Genomic DNA, 24,867 nt, shown 5'->3' with positions numbered 1-24,867 from the left:
TGTAAAGATGGAAAGTAAAAGAGGTTTAAAAGATGACAAAGCATAGTGTTGGTAAAAACATTGACAAAACAAGAATCCGAGGCCAAAGACAATTACAAAACTAAGGATCAAAATTGAAAACAGCAAATAAAATAAAACCAGTAAGTTCAAAGTTGAAGCATATGCTCCTCCTAATAAAACGTCACCTTGACCTTGAGAAACAAGCCATAATACCAAATCAAAGTTAACCAAATGTTCATGGCACATTCAAGGACAAAATTTCAAAGAGAAAATTTAACCAAAAAAAAAAGGATAATTAGCAAATAAGACAAATTAATTGATATTAACATGTGCGAAGGTACCGGAATTAGGAGATGATTAGGACACAAAACATGATTAGTTATGAAGGAACAAAGTTCAGTGTATTAGGCTTAGCTGTTAACCTAAGTTTATACCTTTTTTTTTTTTTTTTTTTGTTGGTTTGATATAGCAATCTACGAGAAGGCAGATCACTAGGAATTCTTAATTTCTTATGTTCTTGGATTATTTGATTATTAGAGGACAGTGTACATCTTTTTCTTTTGGTTTTGTTAGGCCAGCAGTGGCATAGGACAATCCAATCACGTAAGAACAGTAACACGTTGTATTCAAATATTAAAAGCCGGACCACATGAGACAGAACAAGAGACTGATTAGTTTGCTTTTAGAAAACAATGTTAGGACAAAATGCAAACAAAAGGTCCCGACAAAGAGACATGTGATATCTGTTTGGTTATACCTCATTGATTAATCTTTTAAACAATGATTATCTTTTTAATCATGTTGTCTTCTGTTCTCTTTTCCACTTTATTTCCTTTAAAAACCTAATTCCCATGCTAATAGGCCACCAACTTATGCCATTAGCTATCCAATTGGCCATCTTGTAATGCTTCTTTGTTTTCCTCGTTCATTTTAAAACGATCTGAAGATGATTTCTTGATTAGAGGGCGAAAGGCTAGTTTTTACCACGTTTACTTGTCTGCCTTGATTATTTCCTCTTCCCTTCCAAGGGAAGGGAACGATTGCGAGTTGTGAGTGTAACAAAAATGAATGTGTGTGACCACATTTTTTATAAATCCCAGCCCAACATGATTGCATTTGGTCAGCTAATGGGCTAAAAAAAGATCTGTCTAGCCCTGAGCTGAACTCCTTGGACGATTGATCGTTAAAGAAAAGGCCCAAAAAGCAGCTGGTTTTGATGATGATCAGGTGATTGACCATTAGGCCTATAGGGCTTCCAATGACTGACACGATCTTTTTGCGTTTTGGTGCCAAGGGAGGCAATTGTACAGAACATGCTGCCGGGTGGGGGGGGGGGGGGGGGGGGGGGGGGTTTACTTTGGACAGCAGGTTCAACTTTCAATCTCCCTTGAAGAATGCAAGGGGCTATTGCTTGGATGCCATAATTTCCTTGAATAAACAATGGTTGAAAGAGAAGCAAAGAAGAAAAAAAGGTTAGAAGAAAGAAAGATAGAGAGAAAGAATAAGGACATATGTAGTGTGTAGAACATCTCAAATCATCTCATCAACTCCAATAATTCAATGGATTCCCTTTCTTTCGGATAATCATATTCCTTAAGGACCTGAGCCCTGAGGCAATTGGTGCTAAAACCATGAAACAAGAAGATGTTGACATGCTAGCGAGGTCCGATGAAATTTTGATGCATCAAATACCTCATAGATGAAAAACCCAATTTGGGAAGTAAAAATTTTCCAATGTAATTTATCTTTCCTTCTCCCAATAGTATATTTTTTTAAATATTTGAATTTTGAGTGCTTATGCATAAAATAAGCATATTACTCCCTTCTACATAAATATGTTGTCAAGAACAATACTAGTAGTTGAGAAAAGCAGAACCTCAATTGCATTTTCAATTACAATCTGGATTGCATCCTTAATTGGTCGTTGGACGGTACAACTAACAGCCATGATTATTCACAAATCGTACATCATGTTGTTTTGGTGGTAAGAGAAATTGTTGATAATGCAGCCGAATAAAACAAGGGAAAATCTTACTGTTACTAAAACAAGCATGACTTGGTTTTGAACCCAGGCGACATCAACAAAGATCAAAATTAGTCCCCCAGAATTATAAGTTCTAGAATGAATCATGATAAGATTATGTATCAGTCTTGGAATTAAGATTTCACAAATCTTAGCTACTTATAAAAACCCTGATTAATATTATTGATAATTCCAAAGACAAAAACACAATAAACATATCAGTGATTCAGATTCCTCTGATGAATGATTTCCAAGGAATAACTTCGAAATTTCTCACAAACCTGAACATAAGAAAACGCATTTGAACAAAGACAAACACCCAGAAGAGCTCATATCAATATTCACATAAATGAAAGAAAGACAAAATCGAAAACCTAGGAACATTCCCAGAAAGATGGTAGCCAGCCCAGCCCAGCCCAGGTGGAGGCATGGAATGGAAGATTTAGACGGGGAGATTAACGACGTCGTTTGGAGGAGGAGGGTTGTCGTTGTTGGCCCTTGAGAAAACAGATGACGAAATGGAGGAGCAATTGGTGAACATGAGGGGGCGATCATGGGCCTCGGAATCATCGGCATCGTCGGAGGTAGAGAGGTTTATGCAAGAACAACGTTCGAGCGATGCGAAGAAGGCTTGGGCCACGCTGGTTCCCAACCACGCCGCCATGTCTGACAAACAGCCGCCCTGATTGTTTTCCATTCTTGTGCAGAATTATCAGATTGGTTTTGGGGGGGGGGGGGGGGGGGGGTGTTGGTTTTGATTGGTTTTTTAGCGCTTTGAAATTCAAAGCCCTAAGCTTGAGGAGGAAGCGAGGGTCAAAGGTTCACAGGTAAACCAGACCAAATTATCTGCTTTCTTCTTATATTTTTGCCTTTTAACACATTTTTTCCGCTAAATACTAAAACGGAATTCTAACTGATTCGGTCGGGCTTAGGTTTGAAAAACCAGCCCAAGCTTCGTCCAAAATGGGCAAGCTCCTGGGCTTAGGTGATTTACCGACATCCTACGTGTGAAGCCAGGTCAGATAGATGTGTGTACCTGCTGCTATGGATAAACCCGCGATGGACTTCGACTGATAGGGAGATAGAAAGAGCATACACACAAAGAATGTCGACCTTATCGACTCCACTCTCTCATAACACTTTATTCTTACGACAATTATCAACGAAACGCCATGGCTGTCCTCTTCTTCAACTCCCTCTACCTATCAGAATCAGCTGTTCTTCTAGTATGCCTTGTTCTTCCTAAAATCTTCCAAATTCTGTCTTTATTTTTCCCCCTCTTTTTGAATTTTGGAATAATAGATCAACCTAGGAATTAATGATTGTCTAAGAAAACAAAAAAGGAAGTTCCCATTATGTGGGTAATCTCAATTGTTGATGCTGTCCTAAGTTCCTGTCAAGTTTGTGATTATGTTGTTGAGTTCTTGTCTGAAACTTAATGAGCAGCCTAGGTAGGTGCTAATTTGTTTCAGTTACTGAAGCTGATGAGTAATTTTCATGTTTGTTGTCATGAAGCAGCTAGCAAATGTGTGTCCAAGTCCGAGGAAAGCTCATCCCCATTTAAGGAACTGAAGAGTGTAGCTTTTGGCCTTCTTGCTGTATGCGCTGTTGCTACTGCCTCACCTGTAATTGCGGCTAATCAGGTTAACAGCTGCACTATTGTTAGTGTCTGTTTAAGCCTATTTGCATATGATTTGTTTGGATTAGGTTTACAGCTTGTATTTTAAGAATTGCAGTGGACTGAGGACACCTAAGTTGTTGGATAGTTCCTTTTAGGCCTTAATAATTCATCATAAATTAGGGACTCTTGTCAGTGGAGGATCCAGGATTTTTTTTCAGAGGGTGTCCGCTTATAATATATAAGAAACTGTCTACAGATTTACTAATTTTATCATTGAAAGGGTGTCCATAGGAAAAGTTTGGAGTGTTTAGGGAAAATGTTTTATTTAAATTTTATTATTTTCCAATTTTTGGGGTGCCCATGGGAAAATTTTGGAGGTGCAGGAAAAATTTTTTCTTTTAAAATTTCATATTTTCCAAATTTTGGGGTGTCCATGAACACCCTACTTCACTTCACAATGTTGATCCACCACTGAGTCTTGTTTATTCCATTAGTTTCACTTTAAGCGGTTGTAAGCTTTCGAATTTTGGTGCATGGCAATAAACGTTCTTGCAATCAATTGTTATTTCAAACTTCAATTTACCTTACCTGTCTACTTTTAGCGTCTATTTGTTTCATGCCAAAGCAAAAGCTCTCATTCTAGTCAACCATTTGTTGAACAGCTGATGTACTTGAACTTTCCTATATCTCAGTCAGAAATAAGAAACATGATGAAATTTATACAAAAACTTGCCTAATTAATTATTACTAATTTAGTATCAAACTGTCCATCTATGTTGCCAAAAGTTATTTATCCTGTACAAATTGGCTTGCTGGGTAAAGATAGCTGTGAAGAATAAAAGTTCGCATATCCTCTGGTGATTCCAAATAACAATGTTGTTGATCATAATAGTTTCTAATTTCAAGATACACAAAGGCTAAAAGACTGTAAATATGTTTGCCATGTAGAGGCTGCCTCCACTGTCAACAGAGCCCAACCGATGTGAGCGTGCATTTGTTGGTAATACAATAGGTCAGGCAAATGGTGTATATGATAAGCCACTTGATCTACGCTTTTGCAATTACACTAATGAAAAATCCAACCTGAAGGGAAAGTCTCTTGCAGCAGCACTCATGTCAGATGCTAAGTTTGATGGTGCAGACATGTCAGAAGCTGTGATGTCAAAGGCTTATGCTGTGGGAGCTAGCTTCAAGGGTAATCTTCTGTATCTTCTTTCTGTTGCATTTTCTGAAATAATCTACCGTGCTACAGATCAAAATTTTTGAACAATGCCAATTATTTCTGTCTTAGGAGACTACTTGTGCATTATCCGTTTGACAAACTTTGGCACAATTATTTGGTTAGTTCTGATTTTAGGCCTTAAGAAAGTAATGATTGTTTAATTCTTTCTATGACTGTTTTGGAGCACATCCTGCAAGTGAATTATGACAAAACTGAAGTTCTTGAGAAAACTACTATATATGCATTGAAAACAACTATTTGACAAGAACAATGCAAAAATAAAAGAAATATTCTATTTTGATTGCTATGACTAAACATTCTCCAAGATTCTGGTCAGGATCAGAAAGATGATCTAGATCAAATATCATTTAAGTATGAGAAAACATACGGATTTGGTAGTTGTCTTGAACCTAGAGTGCCACCATCCATAATTCCTTATATACTGGACTACTGCTAGAACGATGAATGAGAATTAGAGAACGAGGGATGTTTTTAAAATCATTTTGTTGCTTTTCACTCATCACATTTTCATTTCTCAAAATCCTTACCTCAATAGCTTCCTTGAGTTCCATTAAGGTCTTGGAAGTTACTTGTAAATGACAAATATACCACAAGCAACTGTCATTTTTTTTTAAAGAACTATAAAGATAGTTCTTTGCTTAATGAAACTCAATGATAAAAGATGAGGAATTTGCAAAAACTGATCACCATACTTTCATTTGCTAGTCTTTAGCCAGCATAAATGTTGAAAATAAATAAACCATGTTATAGGTTTAGACAGAAGAAAATGACCAAATATTTGCAGGTACAAACTTCTCGAATGCTGTTTTGGATCGAGTTAATTTTGGAAAAGCCAATCTCCAAGGAGCAGTGTTTAAGAACACTGTATTATCTGGTTCTACTTTTGATAATGCTCAGCTGGAAGATGCAGTTTTTGAAGATACCATAATAGGTTACATTGATCTTCAGAAGCTATGTACAAATACAACTATCGGTGCAGAAGGAAGAGTTGAGTTGGGTTGTCGATGACTGCAGCGTATTCTCTTTATTGTGGTCCTTTCTGTCTTGTTTAGCTACTGCATGCTGGAATTTTACATTAATGATTTTGTTAAAGGTTAATAAAAAAAAAGATATTATGTATGGAGGAGCCAGTTCATGATAAAACTTCACTGTGTTGTATGTATTTGCATCTTTTTTCGTTTTTCTGAGCCTCGATTTATACAGTAAGTATTTACAACTAGTGAACCAACTCTTATCATTTTGTGCTTTCGACAATCAAGTTTGATGAACAAGAATTTTCAGCTCTCCCCCCCCCCTCCCCCTGGTTTTTAAGGGGAAAAAGAAGAAAGGAAAAGGATTCCATAAAACTTTTATCTTTATTTAAATATTTGCTCACAGACACTATACTAGCGCATCTGGTGTAGTGGTATCATAGTACCCTCCCACGGTACTGACCGGGGTTCGATTCCCCGGATGCGCATTTTTCATTTTACATACGGTAATAAACTGGCTTTTTGATTACTTTGGGCGACCTTTTCATGACTTTGGGCTATAGCCTACATCTTGTGTGTTTCAGGGGCCCACTAAGGGCTATTCATATTTGTCTTTCTCTTTTCCATTCTTTTATGCCCACAAAAAGCCTAAATTAAAAATCTATTAACATTTGCGTCTTTCAATATATCTAGCTAATTAAAACTAAAAGATTTTTTTTTTTAATTTTTGATAAAGTTAAAAAAGAAATATATAGATATATAATATCTCATACATATATATACACATAAATATATATATATGTATATATATTGTTAGTATGAAATTGTTAGGGCCATTTTTAGGTTTAAAAGATAAAATATATTTTTTCATTAGCGATTATTAGTAGACAATTAGAGATATTTTTTATTTTTGAGCTGAGCTAACGTGTCAGGCAGACTTGATGTATGTGACCATATTAGCTCAGCCACCTTATTAGTTTAGCAAGTAGGTCCCTTTATAAACTGACTTATCACCTCTAAATTAGACGATTAACATCAAGGGTAGCTTGGTTTGCCAAATCATCCTAGGTCTTAAAGCTTAACTCAAATAGCCTAGGCTGCCCATGTTTCTTTTTATTACAGTTATGAATAAGACCATTCAGATACCATTTCACCATCTTGCTCTTTTATGCTTTTTTTACATTTTTCTTTCTTTTATTTTCTTCTGTCGATCTTTGACTTGAGCACTAGAACACAAATGTTGAGACTACTCTCAGCCTTTATCTTTAACTACTATTTTTCTTTTCATATTTGATTTCAAGGTTTTACACTTAGCAGCTCAATTTGGCACCAACATTTGGTGCACCATGTAAGGGGCTTTGTTTTTCTAGCTAAGCTAAAACATTATGTCAGAGAGAAATAAAGTTCTCAAGGAAGGAAAAACAACTGTCGTGTTCGTATAAAAACCTAAATTAGCTAACCCATAGACCAACTTGCACTAGTATGACCCATAATGGAGCAGTTTTTAGCCTTAAACTAACAATTGCATTCTCTTAAAGAGATGATTCAAAACCTCACTCCACCACAAACATCCAAAGTAGCTAATTCGATCACCCTAAGAAACCCACATCAAGAAAAGCTACCAAGCTATGATGACACTGAAGCTTTCTCAGTTTCAAGAGAACAAGAACACATTACTTCAGCCATTCATCACCATACCTACACCTTAACACAAACCACCACCCCAAAGTCCAAATAGATCATTCTTGAACCTCAATTAAACAAAGACCTGTAAACTTGGATGCATGCCATGAAGAAAAAATTGAAAGGAAAAGCCACTGCATTTGAAGACGAGCTAAACTTTTTATAGACCTCACTTTTCATTGAGGAGATAGAGCAAACTATACCTCAAAAGGGTTCAAGATGCTGACCTTGGAGATATATGATAGTATTATTGACCCTTTTGATAATTTAAAGCTTTATTGGACTAATATGATGATGTAGGAAGTCGATAAAGCTTTAATGTGCAAAAGATTAGCCATTGTGCTTAAATGGGTAGCTCAACCTTGGTATTGTAGTTTAGAACCGAGGTTTTATGACTATGTTCAAACAGCCTAACCACTTTTTTCTATCCAAATTTGTCAGTAACCAATGAACCAATAAAACTACATTCAGTCTGATATTGATCTATGGGTAGAAATAAGTTTTTAAAATATTGCATCATGTATTTTAATATGAAAACCCTTTAAGTAAAAGACTTGAAATAAGCAGTTGCTATTATTGCTCTTACCAAAGGGCTTAATAATATATAATACCATTTCAAAGTTACCCTTTCCTTAGAGCTGCCAAAAACATTGACCAACGTGGTACTCATTGCAAAGAAAAACATTAATGCTAAAGTTACAATGAAAAATAATCGAGGTAAGAGAGGCTCATCCTTTATCCTCAGTCCAAGAAAAGGGAAAAGAAACTATGATCCCTTAAGAAGGAGAAAATCAAGGTACCCAAAGGTTAAGAACCCAAACTAATGAAAAAATTATACTACATTGAATACCTTTGGAAAAATGATTTTGATGCATATTGAAAAGGATTCTGAGCTCAAATGGTCGAAGCCACTGAGGCACAACACCATAAAAGACCCCATAAAGAGGTGCATTTTCCATAAAGACATCAGTCACAACATCGAGAATTGTATTGACCTGAAGAATGAAATAGATGATCTAATCAAAAGAGGTCAGTTATGCAAGTTTGTTGACTAAACAAGATAGTGTCAGGGTATATTAGATTTTAAAAAAAGAATTAGAAAGAAATGATAGGAAATAATCAAAGGGAAAATGGAGAAGAAAACAAAGGTGGCAAAAACCCAAGGAACGAGTAGGAAAAGGAAAGACGAGCTATAGATAATAGGCCTATTATGGGCATTAGCAATGTAATAACTGTGGGGAGCTCTACCTTGACCAAAAGAAAGTTTGATTAAGCAATGTTGATGGCAATAATGTTTTCGGCCAAGAAAGATAAGAGCTAGAATGATGAGTCAATTTTTTTCACTTCAGAAAACATAGAAGGGACTTAATTCCTACATGATGATGCTATTGTGATTACTACTGTTATGTATAATCATGATGTGAAGAGGATCTTATTTGATAATTGGGGCTCAACAAACGTCTTATATTATGCCATGATATTAAGAATAGGCATAAAAAATATGTTGAAATTATACACCATACGCTGATTAACATTGAAAATAAACAGGTACCAGTGAAAAAATTTACTAAGTTGCTGATCTCGTTGGGTTCTAAGCCAATGAGCATTATCTTGGTTATTGAGTTTATGACGGTGGATGTATCTTCAACTTATAATATAGTTTGGTAGATTCTGTTTAGAAAATTAAATCCATGAAAATTCTCTAATAGTTTGGTAGAATTCAAGAATTATTTTCCAAGGATTTATATTTAAAAAAGATTTTTTTTATTTTTATTAAACTTATTTGAAAAGGTTTTTTTTTTTAAATTTTTTTGAATATTCTATTTTCTAGAAAAGATTTTTTTTGAAAACCAGTAAAATTAAATAAAAAAACTAAAAATAAAAAAGTTAAGAAAATAAAAATAAAATAAAATAAAATAAAAATGAAAAAAAGAAAACCTACGATTTGGGTCGGGTCAATGCATGGGTTGGCATACGGGTTAGTGGGTCAGAACGCAGATTTGGGTGTGCCAAAATGACAATGTTTTGGGCTACTATAAAAGGCACTTCGTAGTGTTATTTGCTTCAAAAGCCTTAGCTCTCTCTTTCTAGACTGAGAAGCTCTAACTTCTCTCTAGAAATGCCAAGAACATTGTCGGATACTTCAACTGCAGACTAAAAACTCCATCGATTTCTAAAAAAGTCACATGAAAATTCAACTGAAAACTAAAAACCATTGGTTTTTGAAAAATTAGCCCGAATGTGGCAAAAAAATTCAACCTTTCGTTAGGAAATTCATCGAAAATTCATGTTTTTCCTAAAACCCCAGATTTCCCAAAAAAACCAAAAAATTTCCCATATTTTACCTAGGTTTTTTTTATATCTCTTTAGAAATCTCCCAAAAACCTAAACCTAATCCCATAAACCTAAATATAAACCTGTAAACTTCCCATCAAGCTTCAATAATCAAATTTCAGAATTTCAGAACCCAAAGTTCTCGGTAATTGAAACCTACATCCAGAATCTTTCCAAAGCTTTCCTTTCCCTCTAATGATTGTGTCTTATATTCTTTGAGAGCTATTCAATTTACAAACACCTTTAGGACAAATTTTAGAAAATAGGCAGAATCAATCTAGGCTTGAATCTTGGAATTTGATTCTGCCCGAGCCTTAGTTTAGGATTTTAACTTAGTCCCAATTGAATTTGGTTAGTTATTTAGGCTTGATTTATCATTAAAAACATTTGATTATGATATTCTAATTTGGCTAATTCAGTTTTCATTTTCACAATTCTTGCCAAAAATCGAAAAAAAAAAGAATGAAGAAAAAATAAAAATAATAAAAATAAAATAATAATGATAATAATAATAATAATAATAATAATAATAATAATAATAATAATAATAGTAGTAGTAGTAGTAGTAGTAGTAGTAGTAGTAGTAGTATAAAATATAATATTATATTATAGTACTAATAATAATAATAATAATATACTATAACAAAAAATAATAATATAATATAATATAAAAATAATACCAATGATGAAAATTGATTTGATTGACTTCGGACATAGATGGGTGTTTACAATCTTGTGCTTGGCTTGGAAAATGATGCCTCAATCTTTGAGTTCTTTTAAAGCCTCTGTACCATGCTCTTTTGCCCTTTCTAATGTGTAATAGAGCCAGAAGAAGGTTGATGAGGAGGTGGATCAATTATTTTGATGCCTATTGAAAGAGCACCGAGCTAGATAGGGTTTCACCCCTGCCTTTTGCCTTTAAGACATGCACAAAATGAGTCTAGTCAAAAGGTTCACCTTAGGCTGACATGTCCGCAAAGGGAAAAAGAGCTAAGTGTTGGTAAAATAATTTGGTAATGTAAGCATTGTATAAAGTTACCTCGCACCTATCCCAATACTTAACCTTGTTGACAACATTAGGGGAGGTTAACTTGTAAACATCAACAACAAGCTCTATCCTCTTGAGGAAGTCAATTATTTTGTCTTGAGCTTCAAGCTCACTACTGGTGAGAGAACTGACTTAGATATATTAAAAAATGCTAGGCTTTTTATTTACCTTCATACCTTTTTATTTTCCTTTTGCATGTAGAGGATAAATAATTTTCAATTCTTTATTAAGCTCGTATAATTTGCAAAAATCTTTTTAACGAGTTGAGCTGTCACATAGAACTAGCTTTTATCATGCATATGCTTTCTAACTATAAAAAATTTCCTAAATAGAAGGATGGTAGGAACTAAGCTTAGCTTTCTACAAAGAATAATAAAACCTACTACACACTAAAAAGATTTTAGGATAAATTGAATGATTGTTAAATCATAAGAAAGAAATGGATTTATAATAAAAATGTAAAGGAAAACTCAGATCAATCATTACGAATTTCCAATAGACCTAAATTTTTTCCTTGTCTAAAGAAATAGTGACTTAGTTGTTGATGATCGGTGCTATTATACTATATTTCTTTTTTAAAAAGACAAATTTGACCTTTAAAGCATTAGAATGTACATCGAGCACAAGTTAAGGTAGTCCTTAGGGTTGGCCCTACCCTTTAGTTATGCATCACATCTTTTGGGGTTATACCTAAGCTATATGAAGTGTAGAATAGGGTGAAGTTTTCTACATCATTGCCTTGGGTGACCTTTTTTTTTCTTTCACCCTCATTTCTTTCTCGATTTGGTTGGACCCATCTTCTTACTCTTTGCCTAGAGCTTACTTACTTTTAGAAACTTCATCGTTAGATGACTTAGCTTTTGAGGAAAAAGTAAGGCCTTGTTCTTGAATGAGAGCTAGGACCTCTATTACATCAGAGGAAGAAGAATGTGAAAAAGAGCCAGAAAATCTCTCAAGCTTGAATGTGAGCTAAAGTTAGACATTGAGCTCAACTTAAAAGGTCGTTAGAAAAAAGTAGAAAGGTAAAAAAGGTGAGGATGAGAAGGAAGATGAGCGTAAGATAAGAAAAGTTTAGATTGAAAAAGAAAGAGGCCTGAAGAAAAAAGGAAGATCAGTTGGAGGAGTCGGGCTGATCTCTAACATTAGGGTGAAAGATTCTAGGTCTCAAAATCTAATGTAGAAAGAAGCTCATCCATCTTATGATATATTTGTTTGCCATTTACGTAAGCATTATTGTTAATTTGTTTTTGGCCTTCAGTATCTATTGGATTTAACTAAAAAGTAGCTTGGCTATAATCTCTTCCTGTAATAATAGAAGGGACTTCATCATCTAAGAAGGAATTTTGATGGTCGAATTGACCTCCCCTTTTCCACCCTCAAATTCTCAGACATGCTAGAATTAAAAGACATAAAAAAAAAAAAGATAAGAGACGTAGTAGTGAGTTGGAAAAATGAAAAGGTCAATTAAAAAAGGTTATAAGTATTAGAGGTTGATTAAATTAGGTTGGTCAAATCAAGTCGGCTCGAGAGCTAAAAGGCTATAATGTGAGAAATAAAGGCCCTAAGGTGTTGGTAATATGCCCTAAAACCAATCGGATTAGCCATGAGATACATGTCACATTATGCATTTCTATTATTATCAAAGGCATTCTTTATCTATAAGATTGTATACACATAATTGAAACTTTTTACTTCTGGTAGATAAAGTCCTTGGAATAAATATGCTTTGTAAGAGAATTACAATGGGATTGAAATTCTGAGATCATTATTGCATTAAAGCATTATTCCTAAATTGTTTCTTGATGATGCTTTATCAAGAAAGGATATTAACAAAAGTTATTGTGATCGGTACATGTTTCTACTCTTGTTTATGAAGTAAGTAATTGATCTTATAACTGAAGTTTTGTTAAACTTAAGCTAACATGTGAGTGCTTGTTATAAGAACAAGTTCACTGAATATGAGCTAAGATGAGAATGCTATATGATAGTTCACATAGTGTCTACAGCTAAATTCTCATATGATGGTAGTATAAATGATCATTTGACTTGAGATTACTTATGATCTTATGTGATGAATGTTATAGTTTGAATTTAATTTACTTATGGTTCTAATAAAAAAAAAGCTCCAGTCGAGTATTATTGGGTATAACATGAGGTATATGAAGATGCATGAAGTAATCAAGATCAGATTCATCACCTTGTTTGATCAAAAGAGTATCTCAACTATTCCTGATTGAATTAACTTGAAAAACTTTTGGCCAAAGTGAAGTAAGCATTTAGAATTGTTCTAAAGCTTACTTATGAGTTAGTGTCAAGGACAATACTTAACATGGTTGAACAAGATTGAATAGACACTAAACCATACTCAACATTTAAGCCAAGATACTAAGTGATGAAAAGATTTTAATTATACACTAAGACTATTCACAAATAGTTTGTCAAGTCATATTAACTATTTTTAGCAATTGAGGGTCATGGCAATGAAACTAGTATTGATCATGATTAATAACATAAGATTGGCTAATTGGAGAATTAGTGATAAAGCCAAAAAGTTTGATTCATCTATAGCTGAATGTAAAGGCTCACAATACTTATATTTATTGCCAACATGTTAAAGAACTTAATGGGTCACACATAATAAGAAAATTGTGAAAGATTAAAATTAGGACAAATTAAGTTGGTCTTAATTTGTTTTTGGTATGACCAAAAGATAGAGGAAATAAAACAAGAAAGAGTGACTTTTCTTGTTCAGACTATTTGGCCAAGCTTGGATATTTATGGAAATATGCACACCTTACTTTAACCTAATGTGGCCAAATGTCTCTCTATAAATAAGAACACTAGCCCCCACCCCTCATGTAAGATACAAGGCATATTTTGGTGCAAAATAGCTTAGAGCAACCCTAAGCAAAAACAAAAGAGAAAACAAGAGAGGTTTTGTATACACTCACTATCTAGAGTGTGGTTTGTGTTCTATCATCCCTTAGAAAAGGTTGTTTCACCTTGTTTGTGTGGATCACCATTAGAAGCTGAACACTTGAGCAGCTTTTTAGCTTGATAAACTATTTGGAAGGTTATCAACTTGAACCAAAAGAATTTTGGCATTCAAGGTAACAACCATAGCTGAAACCCATATAGTTTGTGTATATTGTGTGTTTGTATGATCTTGTTGATTGATTTTAGCTTTAAGAAATAAAAATTTTAAAATTTTGTTACTTTAACTCTAATTATTGATGCTTAATTCCCTGCAAGTAGTATCAGAGCCTTGTCAATATAGATTATACAACTTGGAACCTTGTTTGGTTGTTTTGGATATCAAAAATATTTTGATTACAATCTATCTATTGATGAGAAGACTAGAAAAATGAGTTTTTTCAATTTTGTTTTGATTTGATTCTCTTAGAATATCAAAATATAATGTTATAGGATGAATGAATTAAATTTCATGATTTATGGATGTGGTTTACTCACCAAGATTGAATTTAATTGATAATTAATAAACTATTCTAGGTTGTGGCAGCCTGCTGTGTGCATGAATAAAATTTTGCTTCTCTCTCTAGTGATCTTTGATTCATTTTAAATTTTAACACATGATTCTATACTGATATAGGATCTTTGGTTTAAATTTTAAGAATTTTTGGATGAGATTTATCTAGTCAATTGGAATCAGTTTAAAATCTGTCCACTGCTTCATGCAAAACCAGCGATGTTGGAGAAGAAAAATTAATTCTCTCTCTAGGACGATCGGTTTGCTACGAAATTCTAACACAAGACAGTAGACATCTTGAGAGTCATTTTTTAAATTTTCAAAATTTTTGGACTTCTTTGTGTCATTCAAAAGTTGATGACAAAATCTGCCCAAAAAACTGTTTTTGGCAGCTGCATGTGTCATAATTGTTTAGATGCATAAAAACTCTAATTTTATAATGGGACTATCCTTCATTGATGCAGCAGGTATTATTAATTATTAAGAGAATTTAAAACTTCTTCACTAAATTTTTAATGAAAACTAACTTGGTAATCAAGTTGGGAATCTAAAGAAACTTGTTCATTAAGATTTCAAGATTTACTTTCTTGATAATCAAGAAAAATGGACTGTTTTACTTAAAACCCAAGTAATTGTTGCTAGTGGTTTGAGATTCATAACCAAAGGCAAATAAGAGCTTGTCAAGGAGTTTTGAACTCTAGATTGGATGCTCAAAGGGTGTGGCATTGGATGCCTAACCCAAAAATCACAAATTCCTCAAGGAGGATGTCCTAGCTACAAGCAAACTTTCCTATTTGAAATAGGATTTGGTGAAACCCTAAATTGGTTCTACTCATGTATGATTTAGATTCCTAATAGGTTTAGGATTTAAGAATTTGGATTTCATTAAGAATCCAAATCAAATTAGAATTCCTAAATGATTTAGGATTCTTAATTGACCTAGAACTCGAATCCTAGTTGGACTAGGACTTCACAAGATTTGTAGTTGGACTTGGATCTTAATTAACTTGGTAATCATAATTGGATTAGGACTTCTATGACCAGAGAAAATTAACAATCCTAGGTTAATTAATAGTCCTAAATAGTTTAGGATATTAATTGCACAAGGAACTATAAATCCTATTTTGGTTAGAACTAAACTACTATTTTAGTAGGACTAGCATTTCCCAATATTAGTAGTTTGATTAAGATTTTAATTAATTAATAATCTTAAAAGGTTTACGACATGAATTATCAATTTAAATTAAGTATCCAAATTGAATTATAAATCCTAAATGGTTTAGGACAAATAATTGCTAACTACTTATTCTAAAACATGTAATAGACATATTCGGCAATGTTGTCCTAATTTGTCTAGGTTCTAAATAATGAGTTATTTGAATCAAGTAAAGCCTTGCATCATAATAGTTGAGTCAATATTTGGATATATGATATTGATATTAATTCAAAGGATAGATTTGTATTATTTATCACATTTTGAATATGATTATGTGATTGAAGATTACAAACTTAAGACCTTTTTACATATATGTGATTGGAGATTAAATTATGCTTTATGGCATTTCTTTTGAAATAGAGCTTGCATGCCTTACCTCATATCTTGAATTCTAGAGTTGTAACATTCTTTTCTCATTTTATTCCTTTTAAATGTAACTTAGTGTTTTTCTAAAGTTACATATGTCAGAATTAAGATAGAAATTAAGTTGCAAGTCCAAGAATGGAGATTTATGGCACCATGGAGGCACCAAGGAGATTCGAAAAGATGGCTTTGGAAGTCTTATCATTGTAATCCCTAGGTTTTTGACCATATAGCTTTTGATTGGCTCAAAGGAAGCTAGCTTAGTGAAAGTCCAAAATCATCCAAATTAGTATGCATGCTAGATTTATATATATGTTTGATATATGATAAATGCCATATATATTTAAGTGAGCATGAAAAAATCACATATATGTGATAAATGATGAATCCTTATGCATGCTATATAAGATAAATACCATGTATGCTATGTTGATTTGTTATTATCCATGCTAGAATTTATGTTTGATAAATGCATTGTATAATTGAAAGATGCATGCTAAGATTACATGTATTAGATATATGATGAATTCTTATACATGCTATATGAGACCTATTATGAATAAAAAATCCCTCATGAAAAATATTAAGTCTTGATATATTCCATTAACATAAACAACTGAACTTTCTATTAATGGGCTTGTTGAGACTAAACTCAAGATACTCATTATTCGAATTAATGTTGTATTAAGGTGAATGGGTCTTACTTAATTATCCTTATATTGTCTGAATGCGAAAAACGTAACCGTATAATTATAGAGGAAATGATTGAGTGAATCAAATAAAATGTGATTAGATAAGGAGTTATTACCCAATTGATTTAGGAATCACATGGGGATGTAATTGATAAGCAAGTTATCTACCTAATTTATTTATTATGGCTTGTTGAGACTAACCCCAAGCTTATGGTAAACTCAATGGGATCCTAGCCCATTACAAAAATATGATTTTTTTGAACTGATAGTGTGAGTTATTAATTTGACTAAAATAGTAGGAGTAACCAATTAAAGGATAAATGACAATATCTAAATTGGTTTAATGCAATATGACATTCACTTGTTTATACTTGTATGGTTTTTAGAATATAAAATAATAACTTGTCAATTTAAGGTATATATGATGCCAACTCGGCTAAAACTTCTTGGATTGGTACTAAGACTTGAGAATAGTTCTCAAGCAAGAAAGAAACTTGTTTGCTTAAATCTACCTATCATTATTACGGTTATGAAGGGAATTATATATCAATATATAGAGTTAAAGCAACAAAATTTAAAAATTTTTATTTCCCTAAAGCCAAGATCAATCAATAAGATGATACAAACAATATATATACAAGCACGCATAGGTTTCGGCTATGGGTGTTACCTTGAATGTCAAAATTCTTTTAGTTAAAGTTGGTGATCTTTCCAAATAGTTTTTCAAGCTAAAAAGCTACCAAAGTGTTTAGCCTCTAATAGTGATCCACATAAACACTTGTGAAGAAACCTTCTCTAAAGGATCATAGAACACAAACCACACTCTAGCTAGTGAGTGTTTACAAAACCTCGCTTGTTTTTCTCTTTTATTTTTGCATAAAGTTGCTTTAGGCAATTTTGTATCAAAAACCTTGTATCTTATAAGAGGGGTGACAGCTAGTGTTCTTATTTATAAGGAAAGTATTCGACCACATCAAGTTAAATGCTTGGAATTCATATTTCCACAATTAACTTTATGCTAGTTGAAGGCATCAAAACAAGGGAAACTCTTTCTCTTATTTTTATTTTCTTTATTTTTGGTCATACCAAAATCAAATTAAGTCCGACTTAATTTGTTCCAATTTTAATCATTCACAATTATCCTATTGTGTGTGACCTATTATATTTTTTAGCATGTTAGCAATAAACATAAGCATTGTAAACTTTTACATTCAATTATAAATGAATCAAACTTTTTTACTTCATCATTAATTTTTCACTTAGCCAAACTTATGTTTATAAATCATGATCAATGCTAACTTCATTGCTATGACCGTCAATTGCTAAAGAAAAGTCATGAATAGTCTTAATATATAATTAATATGCTTTTATCACTTAGTATCTTAGCTTGAACATTTACTATAATTTAGTGTCTATTCAATCTTGTTCAACCATGTTAAGTCTTATCTTTGACAATAACTCACAAGTAAGCTTTAGAACAATTTTAAACTCTTACTTCACTTTTTTCAAAGATTTCTCAAGTTAATTCAATCAAGACTACTTGAGATACTGTCTTGATCACACATGGTGATGAATTCATCTTGATTACTTTATGCATTGTCATATGCATCATGTTATACCCAATAATAGATTACTGGAGCATTCTTGGTTAGAACTATAAGTAAAGTCAAAGTATAACATTCATCATGTAAGATTATAAGTAATCTCAAGTAAAATGATCACTTATACAACCATCACATGAGAAATTAGCTATAAACACTATATGGATTACCATATAACATTCTTATTTTGGGTCATGTTCAGTGAACTTGTTCTTGTAACAAGCAACCATATGTTAACTAACATTTACCTAAATTTCAACTTATGAGATCGGTTGTTTGCTTCATAAGCAAAAGTATAACCGTGTGCTGGCCTTAACAACTTTTATCAATGTCATTTATTGACAAATCATTGACTATGAACAATATAGGAATAATGCTTTAGTGTAATGATGATCTTATAATTACAATCTCATTGTACTTTTCTTGCAAAACATATTTATTCCAAAGACTTTATCTATAAAACTTAAGTAGCATCAATTTTGTGTATACAATCTCATAGATAAAGAATGTCTTAAATAATAATAAAAATGCATAATATGACATGTATCTTATAAACAATCCGATTGGTCTTAGAGCATATTACCAACAATCTCCCACTTGTACTAATACCATCACCTTGGTATCCATTACCAAACACTTTCATGTGGCAATCATGGGATAGTGGTATAGTGAAAAGATGTGCTAGATTTATCCTTTGTAGGAACTTGTTATGCTTTTGCACCATTTCTCTTAATTATCTTTATAATCAAATAGTAATGCCTCAAAACATATTTGGATCATTTTTGAGACCTGGGTTCCAATTGTTAATGCAATGTCTATTGTTCTCAACAATGCTTGGAATCATAAAGTTCAACTTTTGAACTTTCTTAATCCAAAATTCTTCTTTTGCTACTTCAAAGAAGATCTGTTTTAGGCATATGTTTATAGAATTTATGGTCATATTATGTTTGAAACTCTTTAGAACTAATTTTGCCATCATATAGAGTAAAACATAATCATTTTATAACTTGCTATTATCCTTTTTGAATGATAACTAAATATAAAGTAACCATCTATACTAAAACATTTAGTATGGTGCATAGCATCTAAATATGATAGACATAATTTTTTATATTGTATTATATCCATGTTATCTCTTTCTTTTCTTGTGTCTTGTTGACACATGTCTTTTGAGAGATTCATGTAATACAACATAGATAAGTGTCATTTCACTAAACTCTTTAACATCTTATCTATTTTTTTGCTATGTAACATAGGCAAGGATTGACTCTTAGATTCCATTATGCTAAATGCTTTTAACACCTTGTCTATGATTATGGATTAGAAGAGTTAAATAACCCTTTAGATATATTCTTATAGATCTTTATCCCATTATGTATGGTGCCTTTCTTATATCTAATGTTATAACATATAGATTCTTGAACTTATAGTTAGATATAAACTTAGGAGTCGCAACCAATTTTTTCTATCTAGGTGTGATTGGTCGTATAATAAATCTATCATTTTAAGAATGTCTTAAACTTAACTAAATGTCCCTAAAAGAATAAGTTCTGGTCTGTATTTTAAAACTAAGTTCAGAAGTTCAATTATGTGTGGAAAATGTTATAACACCCCCACAATGCTTGTCTAAAAGATAGTACAATTTATTTAAATTATCCTAAAAGTCTTAGCTCTAATGGTCTTCTACTAAATTTTTAAATATTGAAAATAATTTCTAAGATTTCTCTATCATTTTAGTAAAATTTATAAAAATATTTTCTCACTTCAAAAGTATTCAAGAATCCCATTTGTTTTTTTAAAGAGGCCCCGTCATCGAAAAAAGGCTTACAATTATTTTTTATTAATTTTTTTTATTAAAAATATATCTAATTCTTCCACCATTTGAGTTAAAATTAGGAATATTTTTTCATCTAGAAATTTCTTTGGTAATCATCCCTTTACAATTACTATGAATTTCATCCTCAAAATTTATTCTTTTTTATTTCTAATATATCTAAATTTTTCATCATTTGCATAAAATTTAGAAATATCTTTTTTAGAATTTAGACTCTTATTCTTGAATTTTATTAGTTATTCAATTTCTAACTTTTAGAATGAAAGTAAAATGCCAATTATTATTTAAAATCTCCTCCAAATTCTTCCACCATTTGGATTGAATTTAGAAAAACCTTTACCTACAAATCTCTTAAAAATGTAACCATTTGTAATTTCTTTAAGATTTTATCCTTGAATAATTGTCATAAATTTCCAAACAAGTTTATAAATTATATTTCTTATTTTTGGTTTGGAAATGAATAAAATTATCTTTATTGAAATTTTGATTAAATTATTCCATCATTCGAGTTAAATTTAGAAAAATTTCTCACCTAAAGATTTATTAGAAAATTTAACATTTGAAAATTTTAAAAATCTAATTATAATAAATGTTAACTCATTCGAAAAATTTTATAAAGTCATTTATATTTTTTTTATTTTGAAAAAAAATACTAACTACTGTTATTGAAATTTCTGTTAATTTTTTCCTCAATTTGGGTTAAATTTAGAGAAATCTCTCATTTAAAAATTTTTAAAAAAATTTTTTTATTTGTAATTTCTAAGAATTTCATCTTCGAATAGTTATAATTTATTTTCAAATTTTTATTAAAATTTTATTTTATATTTTATTATAATTTAGAATAACTTCCTTAATTTTCTTAAAAAAAATTAATCAAGCAAAATATATCTCAAATAAATAAATAAATAAAACTCATATAATAAAAAAAATAAAATAGAGAAAAAGAAAGAAAATACCAAAAAATCACGGCTTCGGTTGGTAGTTGGACAAGAGCTCGATTGCAGGCACAAAGGTCGACTTGTGACTTGGAGGCTAGGCTAAATGGACGACTCAACTTCTAGCATTGAAAGAATGGGTTTGTGGGTCAAAAGATGCAAGTCAAGTTGGTTCCTCTAGGCAAGATGTGGATCTTGGTGAAATTTTATTTTCAAAATGACGTCGTTTCATCAAAGTATAAAAACCCTAAATCTTTTTTTCTTTTCTCAAATTTCCTTTCTCCTTTTTTGTCCCTTTTTGTTTTTCTCCAGTTTTCTTTTTAAGGTTAATGAACATCGGTGGTCAAATTTTGCAATTGCCACTGAAAAATGCATCCGTTGCTGAAATGTCACTGGAATCTTGGTTGAAATCTGGGTTTGGTTATAGGATTCTGGAATTGGTCGCTAGAAACTAGGTTTTTCATCGAAATATCATCAAAAAATTCAAATTTAATGAAAAAATTCAAATTTAATGAAAAAATTCAAAATTTTCCAAATTTTTCCAAAAAATCAAATGATAGAACTTCAATTTGATGCTTTTGGACCTTTTTGATCTTTCAATCACACCATTTTCTCTCAAAATTGAACTAAATCAAGCTCTAACAAATTCCCAAATTCCTGAAAACAAATTCCCTCAAATTCAAAACTCAACTACCAAATTAACTTTTCTTTCTCAATTGTTTTCTATGATTGCTATGTTTGTTGTTTTGCAGGATGATTTGCTATCTATTTATAGAACATAAGTCTTTCAGAGATAGGAGTTAAGGATTGAATTGAATTTCAATAAATATGAATTATCCTTCCAAAATTTATCTTCAATTTACAAGATTATCAAAACTTTAGCGAATAAGAATTGAATTCGATGTTTCTTTTTTTTTTAATTTTAAAAACACAATCAGATAATTAATCCATTAGAAACATGATAAATATAACTAAATGATTAAATTAACTCAAAAGATAAACAACATTAAATAAATAAATAAAGGAACAAAAAAATTATGTAGATATAATTGAAAATAAAAAACAAAGTAAGAAAAATAAAAATGAAATATACATGTATAAAAAAAAAATTCAACAATTGGGCTTAAATCCAGTCAAAGCTCTTGATTTGAGCTTCAAACCAAATAAGGTATCTACAATTACCCCTATTTGTGCATTTTCTATACAATAAAAATTTTGCAAAGATATAGATAACCTATTATGTCTAGGCCCAAATTATTCACCTTTTTTTTTACAACAAGCTCCTTGAAGATAGAGGTACACAACTATTAAAAATAAAGGCTCCTTCAACACAAAGGCACACAACTTTAAAAAAAGGGATGATATCTGATGGTTTTGACAATCATGTTCAGAAATCTTATAGATCGTGTCCAAAGAACTAGGATATTATGTCTAAAGGTCTTACAAATAATTTTTAACAATGAAAAATATTTCTTTAGAACAAAAGCTCTATAACTTTAAAAAAAAGGTACTCGAAGGTTTTAAAAAATCATGCCCAGAGGTCTTATAGATTATGCTTGAAAGATTAAGAGATTATACTTGAAGGACTTAAAAGATTATGCTCGGAAGTTTTATGGATCATGTCTAAAGAACTTGGTGATCTTGTTTAGAAGACTTAAAAGATCATGCTTGGAGGACTTGGTGATTATGCTTGGAGGACGTAAAAGATCATGCTTTGAGGTCTTATAAATCATGCTCGGAGGACTTGGTGATTATGCTCATAAAACTTAAAAGATCATGCCTAGAGGTCTTTGAGATTATGCCTAGAGAACTTAAAAGATAATACCCACAGGTTTTATAGATCATGCTTGGATATCTTTGAGATTATGCTTGGAGGACTTAAAAGATCATGCCTAAGGTTTTGGTGATTATGTCTAGAAGTCTTATAAATCAAATTTGAAAAATGGCTCCTTTAGAACAATGGCTTAACAATTTTAAAAATTTGAAAAAAATGCCTAAAAGTTTTAAAGATCATGCCTGAAGGTCATACAGATTATGCCCAGAGGACTTTAAGAAAAGTATTCAAAAACTTATAGGATATACCAAGAGGTTTTAAGAAGTATTATCCGAAGGTTTACAAAACTAATACTCAAAAGCTTTAACAAATCTACCTAAGGTAAAATCTTGTCCGATCTCCATATCAAAGTTTTCTTTTTCTTCAAACTTTAAGCCTAAACTTTTTCTCCTATTTGCTAAAGAATATGCAATAAATGCAACATATGGAATGAATGTGATGCATATAATGCATAAAATGCATGCAATGAATGCAATGCATGAAATTGATACCATATGTCCTTAGTTATGGTAATATGATTCTCAAAACCTTTTTTTCCTTCCAACTTTCCATGATATAGCCTTTGAACTGGCTAACAAGTTCTTTGATGAATTAAAGTAAACATTTTCATTCTCGAAAATAATTCTTCTTGTCTAATAATCTCCTTCACTAGTGGTCCTTTACCTTTGGCATTATTCTTACCTCGAAGAAATTTCTTTTATCATAGTATTCCCCTATTTCTCAAAATAAGCATTATGATTCAAAAACAATTTTTGAACATTTTTCAAGATTTTCAAAAATAGCATTGGAAATTGCTCCACAAAAATGTCTTTCTAAAAATGAATCAATTTTTCACATATGATCACATCTCTTAAAAACTAGTGATTACTACCTAGAATGAATGTGATGAATCACAACTTTAATCTTTCCAAAATGATGCAATGGTTTGGTATATCATGATCTTAGTTACCAAAGGAGATTAGGCCATTGAAATGAGAAAAAGAACATCTTTTCACTTGGGCCCACAAATGAAAATCATTTTTTAAAGTGCAATCAATTTTGGCACTCTTTTAAGTTCTAAATATATGGTATTTTAATAAATATCGAGATTAGTCATGCAAAGCTTAAAGTTTTTAGGAAACAAAGAGAATGCTCAAGTTTAAAGCCAATTCATCGAAATAAGATTGATTTTATATTTTCAAAAGTCCACAATGCACCAATGATTATTCAAAAATGCGTTTATTTAATGTTTCTCACATAAATCATGGAAATTTCATGAGTTGCTTTCAAATTTTCACTCTTGTTTTAGACTGTTCTTTCGAGTTTTCACCTTAGAGCTTCATTTTTCTTTTTTTTTGTTTATAACCATTCCATCATGCATTCAAGTACCCGAAGTTCATCTAAAACCAAATTGATGACTTCTTAAGGAACAAGCCTTCCAGCTTATGTATCCATATACGATCAAAATGAACTTTTCAAAGAATATAATGTAAGCTAGGATTCAAGGTTTTGAAAGAAATGATAAATAGGCCTAACATATGTATTTAAGGGTAATTGAACCAAGGATCATTTTTTTCCAAAGGACAAATTTCTTTTTATCAAAACATGGCTTTTCTTCTTTTTCTTTCTTTTTTTCTTTTTGCTTTTTTTAGCTTTTTTTGCTTTCTTTTTTCTTGCATAAGTTCAAAATTTTTGGAACTCAGCTTTCTTCAAACTTGCCCCTTAACATAAGGTATTATTTCCTAACCCTCAACATATAATCAAATACCATCCTGATGAGATCCCTTAGTTTTTTAAACTTACCCTTAAACTTAGAGGGTGATCCTTAGTTAGGGTTCATTTGAAAAAAAAAATCAACAAGCTCCTAAGGGGTAGCAATTGAATTTTTTTTTTCATGAAGGGAATTTAAAATATGGCCATTTTTAATTTCACGTATGAATATTTTCTATTGAAAAGTAGTTCTCAAGAGATGACATTCTTTTCTCATCGATTTTAGAGTTATT

The 24,867-nt window shown here is 31.6% G+C and overlaps 1 protein-coding gene and 1 non-coding gene across 4 annotated transcripts; both read left to right on the top strand.

The window, feature by feature from the left end:
- Window positions 1–2,273: 2,273 nt before the first annotated feature.
- LOC111291195 (thylakoid lumenal 17.4 kDa protein, chloroplastic) lies at window positions 2,274–6,069 on the top strand. 3 transcript variants are annotated; one of them, XM_089767960.1, is made up of 6 exons: window positions 2,780–2,850; window positions 2,956–3,249; window positions 3,539–3,666; window positions 4,593–4,656; window positions 4,750–4,839; window positions 5,672–6,069. In XM_089767960.1, exons 2-6 carry the CDS (start codon window positions 3,129–3,131, stop codon window positions 5,893–5,895), a joined length of 627 nt encoding a protein of 208 aa, XP_089624086.1. In that variant the 5' UTR covers window positions 2,780–2,850; window positions 2,956–3,128; the 3' UTR covers window positions 5,896–6,069. The 3 variants fall into 3 exon arrangements, with proteins under 3 accessions (XP_089624085.1, XP_089624086.1, XP_022738557.2); XM_089767959.1 differs by having other exon boundaries at window positions 2,274–2,850; window positions 3,542–3,666; window positions 4,593–4,839; XM_022882822.2 differs by lacking the exon at window positions 2,780–2,850 and having other exon boundaries at window positions 4,593–4,839.
- Window positions 6,070–6,275: 206 nt separating this feature from the next.
- On the top strand, window positions 6,276–6,346 carry TRNAG-CCC (transfer RNA glycine (anticodon CCC)). The gene has a single exon. It is a non-coding gene; the product is annotated as a tRNA-Gly (tRNA).
- Window positions 6,347–24,867: the final 18,521 nt, after the last annotated feature.

The sequence above is a fragment of the Durio zibethinus genome, chromosome 11 (genome assembly GCF_047325235.1).
Source record: "Durio zibethinus cultivar Kanyao isolate XHJ-2024 chromosome 11, ASM4732523v1, whole genome shotgun sequence".
Taxonomy (NCBI): Eukaryota; Viridiplantae; Streptophyta; class Magnoliopsida; order Malvales; family Malvaceae; genus Durio; species Durio zibethinus.
Note: the sequence above shows the minus strand (reverse complement) of the source record. Positions and strands in the feature narration are given on the sequence as shown.